Source organism: Nyctereutes procyonoides, unplaced genomic scaffold, assembly GCF_905146905.1.
Source record: "Nyctereutes procyonoides isolate TBG_1078 unplaced genomic scaffold, NYPRO_anot_genome, whole genome shotgun sequence".
Classification (NCBI taxonomy): domain Eukaryota; kingdom Metazoa; phylum Chordata; class Mammalia; order Carnivora; family Canidae; genus Nyctereutes; species Nyctereutes procyonoides.
Window position 1 is genome coordinate 2,261,198 of NW_026575151.1, and position 7,213 is coordinate 2,268,410.

Here is a 7,213-nt window from a genome sequence, read left to right on the forward strand (position 1 = left end):
TCAAAGAGTAACCCCGCCTTAAGAATCCTTCATTTGTGTATCATTTCTTTGTTCATATTTGGAAAGTGGCTGCTGGAGGCAGGATACTGTTCTAAGCGCTGCATCGATTTGTCGGTAGCTTCAGGGACATTATGCAAAACTTCCAGTGCTTTGCAGGATTGTCATACTATACACCAGATTTTGTTATTTAAACCAGCCCTGAATTATTTTCTGACTAGCACTCTTCAAATTTTTTTCTAATTTGAAATTATTCCATCCATTCAATAATTACAAAGATTATCCCCATGGTCCATTTAGGTTCCGTTGTTGCTGCATTTCTTTTCCATGTGACAAGTGTATTTCCTCCTTAGAACAAGCAAACGAATCCGTGGCCGAGCTGGATATCATGGTAACAGCATCCTTTTCCTCAGCAGTAAGCAGACCCTCTATCCAGAATGTGTAATTACTGAAAGATGAAGGCCACAGGTTGTTGCCACAGGTTGTTTCTAAGCTACAATTCCCTAAAGCACTTGGCATTTAAGGCAAAGTTACAACGTACGTGATTACTTGAGGTTTCTGGGTAAAGTATTAAAGAATATTTTACTTGTTCTTCATGTTCGATGTACGCTTTATAAACAAGTCTTTTCACAACGTGTTTTCATATGCACACACCAAAGGGCCTGCGTTCAGATTCTCTCCTGAGGGTGTGGGGACTCGGTTCCAAATCTGGCAGTTCGTTGCTCTCATTGTTCCTATAAATGTAGGCGTCTCCGGTCGATGTCTCCCCTTCCTTTCCTTCCTTGGGGATCGTCACTGCCTATCAATTACTCACTAGACTTAAAAAAAAACAAATCTTGTGGGTTTTTCTTCTGTTCTAATCATCACTGGTTGAGTGATTACTGTCACTGTCCTCACTGTCACTCTCACTGTCATTTCCATTTTTGCCATTACCAGACTTGCTCTTGCTGTGACTCTCATCATTGTCAGATGCACTGTCGCTACTGTCGCTGCTGTCACTATTGCTGTCACTGCTGTCACTATCACTGCTGTCACTGCTATTGCTGCTGTCGCTGTCACTGCTGTCACTGCTATTGCTGCTGTCGCTGTCACTGTCACTGCTGTCACTATCACTGCTGTCACTGCTATTGCTGCTGTCGCTGTCACTGCTGTCACTATCACTGCTATCACTGCTATTGCTGCTGTCGCTGTCACTGTTGCTACTGTCACTGCTGTCACTATCACTGCTGTCACTGCTATTGCTGCTGTCGCTGTCACTATCACTGCTATCACTATCACTGCTATCACTGCTATTGCTGCTGTCGCTGTCACTGCTGTCACTGTCACTACTGTCACTGCTGTCACTGCTATTGCTACTGTCACTGCTATTGCTGCTGTCACTGCTATTGCTACTGTCACTGCTGTCGCTACTGTCACTACTGTCACTGCTGTCACTGCTGTCACTATCACTGCTGTCACTGCTGTTGCTGCTGTCGCTACTGTCACTACTGTCACTGCTGTCACTGCTGTCACTGCTATCGCTACTGTCGCTGCTGTCGCTGCTATCACTGTCACTGTTACTGCTGTCACTGCTATCTGATTTGCTGCTGCTGCTGTCACTGCTGTCTGATTTACTGTCACTATCACTGCTGTCACTACTGTCATTATCTGATTTGCTATTGCTGCTGTCACTACTGTCACTGCTGTCACTGCTATCTGATTTGCTGTTGCTGCTGTCACTGCTGTCTGATTTACTGTTGCTGTCACTATTACTGTTGTCACTGCTTTCACTACTGTCTGATTTGCTGTCACTGTCACTATCACTGCTGTCACTACTGTCACTGCTGTCACTATTACTGCTGTCACTGCTGTCACTACTGTCACTGCTGTCACTACTGTCACTGCTGTCTGATTTACTGTCACTGTCACTATCACTGCTGTCACTACTGTCACTGCTGTCACTATTACTGCTGTCACTGCTGTCACTACTGTCACTGCTGTCACTACTGTCACTGCTGTCTGATTTACTGTCACTGTCACTGCTGTCACTGCTGTCTGATTTACTGTCACTGTCACTGCTGTCACTGCTGTCACTGCTATCACTGCTGTCACTGCTGTCACTGCTGTCACTGCTGTCTGATTTACTGTTACTGTCACTGCTGTCACTGCTGTCACTGCTATCACTGCTGTCACTGCTGTCACTGCTGTCACTATTACTACTATCACTGCTGTCACTACTGTCACTGCTGTCACTGTCACTGCTGTCACTGCTGTCTGATTTACTGTCACTGCTGTCACTGTCTGACTTGCTGTCACTGCTATCACTACTGTTACTGCTATCACTGCTGTCACTGCTGTCTGACTTGCTGTCACTACTGTCACTGCTGTCACTACTGTCACTGCTGTCACTGCTGTCTGACTTGCTGTCACTGCTGTCACTACTGTCACTGCTGTCACTGCTGTCTGATTTATCTTTGCTGCTCTCTGATTTGCCATTGTCATCACTCCCATTGTTACCATTGCCATTACTATCACTGTCATTAGCATCTGATGTGCTATCACTGTCATCATCACCTCCTCCATTTGAGTCACTGTCATTGCCATTGTCTTTTGATTCATCAGAGTTATAACCATTATCTCCTTGGCTATTGCTGTTATAGTCACCTTCAGAATCAGCATCATCATTGCCATTAGATTCATCACTGCTGTTGGGATCATCTCCTTGCATGGATTTGTCATCAAACTCATAACTGTCATATCCGTCACTATTACTTTCACTACCAGTTTTGCTGTGTGCAACCTTATTCCCAGGTTCTGATTTCTGACTAGACCCTTGAATGTTGTCAGTCTCTCCTGGTGTCTTGACATTTCCCTTGCCCATGGCCATTCCAGGTTGTCTTTTACTCTCTTTATCTTCACTGACTTTCCCAGATTCTTTGGTAATATTGTTTCTGTTGCCACTTCTGGGACCTTCCATTTCTATTGCCTGTGGAAGGATGGAGAAAAGAATGATTAGTTACTGGATGTTGTGCTGAAAAATTGCATTGGTCTAAGGATGACTGGGGAAGGTGACCAGAGAAACAGAAATTCAGCTTCTGAATTTCTCTTTATTAAGAGAAACTTACTAAACTTCTGATTGTAAAAATGTGCTTTATTCACTTGACAGAACGCTGGTGGTTAGATTATATAACAACCCATTCATGTTTTTACTTGGTTGGAACTTGTGTGAGCAGTTATATGGTACATCAGTTATTAACTTTCCCACTAATACTCAAGTAATTTGGGTGCAAAAATACATGAATGCTTATCATGATTTATTTTCATGTTACCATCAGTGAATGGAGGGGGAGAATTTAAACTGCCATGGAAAGAAATCAGCTTCACAAACTAACCTTATCTTGGCTCTTCCCAATAGCTGCTGGCTCTGATTCATCAGTGATTTTCTTTTCCACAGCTTTGTTTTCTCTGTAATTGAGCTTTTGCACATCCTCTATTATTGGGCTATCTTTGTCTTTGGGAATACCATCAGAATCCTCCTCACTCTTGGAGGTGTTGTCTCCACCGATGTCATGGAGATCTTCTTTGTCTTCAGGGCCATCATCTTCACTACTAATTGAATTTTGACCTAAGCTATTGTCATTGTCATCTTTTCCATGAGGCTGACCCTCTTGGCCCTTACGGTTGTCAGTGCCCTCTTTTCCATCCCCTGTTTCTTCACCTTTATCATCACCAGAGCCCTTGTCTTCATCTTCATCTGCTCCATTCCCACTAGGACTCCCATCTGAATTTTCCAGGCCAGCATCTTCTCCATTGCCAGCTCCACTTTCCCCTGGAGTTACTCCTGCCTCCTGATTTGCATTTTTTTCGCTTTCTCTCTGAGTTGTTATTTCACTTGTATCACCTTCATTTCTACAATAATTCCTATTTATTTCATCCTCATGGCCTGTACTGTTATTGCTTCCAGCTATTTGATGGCCATCTTGGACAACAGTGGCATCCTCACTCTGACTTGCATCTCCAACATTTCCTCCCTTATTTGAATTCTTATCAGTATTTCTATTAATATTGCTCCCATTTGCTATTCCAGCATTGTTGGTGATGCTTACTTGTCCCCTGATACCATTTGCTGTGATGTTACCTTCTTTTCCATCTATCCCATCATAACCATATGTTTCTGGCTTTCCTGTGACCCCATTTTGACCCTCACTATTCCCCTCCTCATTTACTAACAAGGAATGTGTGGAAGTTTTCCCTCCTATTTGTGCCCACTCAGAGCCATTTCTTTCTTCTTTGTAACCATCTTTGGTATATTGTTGCCTTCCTCTTTCATTTTCATGCAGGACACCACTTTCTTTGGTGGTGTCATTGGCATTTAACTCATCCTGGAAAAGAGAAACAATTGAAAATAATTTGTAGATACCATCTCGAAGTAAAACGAACTGAAAAGACAAACCATCAAGTTTCTGGAAGTTAATAGAATTTAGAGGCACCTGGGTGGCACAGTTGGTTAAGCATCTGCCTTCAGCTCAGGTCATGATCCCAGGGTTCTGGGATCAAATCCTGCATTGGGCTCCCTGCTCAGCAGGGAGTCTGTTTCTCCCTCTGCCCCTCGCACCGCTCATGCTCTCTCACGCGATCTCTCTCTCAAATAAATAAATAAATCCCCCCCCCAAAAAAAAGAATTTAAAAACAGCTTGAAAACACATCCTATACCTGTATTGGCAATTTCACTTTTTCTGGAAGATTTAAATTTGCAGACTTGTCAACAGCATGTCTGTCCAATGGCTTGATTTGAGGAACCTACCAAAATGAAAATATTAGAAATTGAAAACATTCTAATTTTGTGTACACAGCTTATGTAGAATTTAAACTGGGCATACAGATACTTTTCACAATGGTATTATCAATTTTGTTGAAGTGTTAACCAGACCACTTATCTCAAGGAGAATTGTCTTTTATAAAAAGGAGGAGATAGACTTTTGGTGTTTCTGTACAAGCCTCCTGCACTAGCGCAAGACCCACCTCAAGTATAATCGTGGCCAAACCCCTAAGAAAATAGCAGGTGTGACCAGATCCAGTGCAGAAACAAAATTAAGTAATACGCTACTTCTGTGTCCTTCAGGAATACATTTGAAAGAGTTGAGAAAATTCCCAGCTGCATAAATACCAAAGTGTTTGATATTATGAAAACATACCAAATGTTATCCATAGCAGCTGGATAATATAATTACAAATGGTTTAATTTTCCTAAATTTTTCTTTGTTGGTGTTTATCTATATATTTCAAATTTTCCCCAGTGAGCATTAAAAAAATTATCTGAGGGAAACATTAACTTTCTCCTATGTTAGAAAAATATTATTTTTTCCTATTTTTATCCCTTGAAAACTTCATTAAAAATTTAGGCTTCATTGATATTATAATGAAATTCACAGGGTATGAGCAAAGATGGCTAAAGTCTCCAGGACTTTTGGACATTGAATGTAAATTAATATCAATGAATTTTACAAATTTGTGTGTCATCTTGTGCAGGGGCAATGCTAATCTTCTTGGTTAGTCCAGTTTTAGTATATGTGCTGCCAAAGCAAGCACAGCCTGAATGAATTTTATTTTTTTAAAGAACCATATAAATTTTTATTCAAGTATAATTAACATGTTAATTAATTCTATATTAGTTTCAGGTGCAAAATATAGTGATTCAATAATTCTATGTGTTACTCAGTGTTCATCATGATCAGTATACTCTTTTTTCTATTAATTTTTTATTTAAAGTCAATTAATTAACCATGTACCTCTAAAGCTAATAGTCTGAATAAATTTTAAAAGTCATAATCCATCTAACAAGACACACATTTCAGTTAGAGGAATGGGAGCATGAACTAGAGTGCATATTTGGGTTGCTGAAACCCCCAAAGACATCTTGTGAAGTCTTTCATGTATATCTAAATGTTTAGGCACAGCTTATTTTCAGTTTTAAGGAAATATATATTATTTAATATTAGGTTAAAAGAGATAGCAAAGTGAGATTTTCCGAGGAATACATACTTACTGGAATAGCCCATGCTGCTGCCCAAATGCAAAAATATATAATTATCTTCATATTCCTTAGGAAGATTAATCAGTCTGTTTTTAAAGAAAAAAGAACAGCACAAAATTACTTATAAAGCAAAAGAAATAACCATGGTAAGGTATTATTTTGGTCAGTCAGCATTTGCCGTGTTCCTGGGCAAGGAATATACATCCAACATGAGAAGAAGGCTCTCAAGACTCTGTTCCAGAACATACGTGAAGTGCTCATAGAGACATATAGGGGGATCATCAGGCTCAGTAATGAGGTGGCTAACTAGACTTTTCTGCCTATGTCAATGAAGGGGCATAGTCATGTGGTTAAAAAGGACATAACCATAACTTTGTCTTACTATTATTGATGATGATAACATTTCTTCTGAATAATTCTCATCAATATTAACTAATTCTAAGGTTATTGTTAAAAGATGAATCATTTATCATCCCCACTCCACATCTACACAAGTTGGGCTACAGTACACTGTAAAGGAAAGAAATTATTAGCATCAAGGATCCTCAGTGAGTAGAAGGAACTTGAAGTTTGTATTGAGAGACCCAGGTTCAAGTTCTGCCTTTGCTACTTGATGGGTGAACTTGAGAAATTTAAGTAGTTTTATTAAGCTTTTGTTTCTTCCATCTAGGATAATACCTATACTTTAAGATTATCCCAATTACCTTACCGAAGAATCTTCTCTGAGCAGCATCCTCTGATTCCTTGTCAAAGGGTATTTGGTGTTGTGTCTCTATCCTTTTTATGCCTGGCAACTTCTGCAAACCTCACCGGTAGCATATTGCACTGTTTAACATAGCCTGGTTACTTATATGTTCCCCTGACCTACTGAGAGCTCCTGAAGCCTAGGAGAATGTGTTGGTGATCACTGTACCCCACTACATAGCACAGAAAGAAATGTTTTATGAATATTGTTGGTGAATAAATACTTATTAATATCAGCACACCTAGCACTGTTCTGGATATTTAGAAATCCCTTAATAAATGATAGCAAATATTATGTGGAGCTACTAAAAATATGATCCTTTATTCCTGTTAGAATTCACATTCAGAAATGGCAAAATCTGTATTTTGATACATTGGAACAGACATTGTATAGTCCATGTGAATCAAAATTTAAGTTGCTGTTACTGAAAATTGGATTTCTTGATATAATGGTACAAT

The 7,213-nt window shown here is 39.9% G+C and overlaps 1 protein-coding gene and 1 non-coding gene across 2 annotated transcripts; both read right to left on the reverse strand.

Moving 5' to 3' along the window:
- Positions 1-853: 853 nt before the first annotated feature.
- Positions 854-6,073, reverse strand: DSPP (dentin sialophosphoprotein). Its single transcript, XM_055312923.1, has 4 exons — positions 6,023-6,073; positions 4,690-4,776; positions 3,369-4,358; positions 854-2,962 (listed from the first exon to the last, which is right to left on the reverse strand). Exons 1-4 carry the CDS (start codon positions 6,071-6,073, stop codon positions 854-856), a joined length of 3,237 nt encoding a protein of 1,078 aa, XP_055168898.1.
- Positions 5,462-5,565, reverse strand: LOC129501910 (U6 spliceosomal RNA). The gene has a single exon (XR_008662850.1). It is a non-coding gene; the product is annotated as a U6 spliceosomal RNA (small nuclear RNA).
- Positions 6,074-7,213: the final 1,140 nt, after the last annotated feature.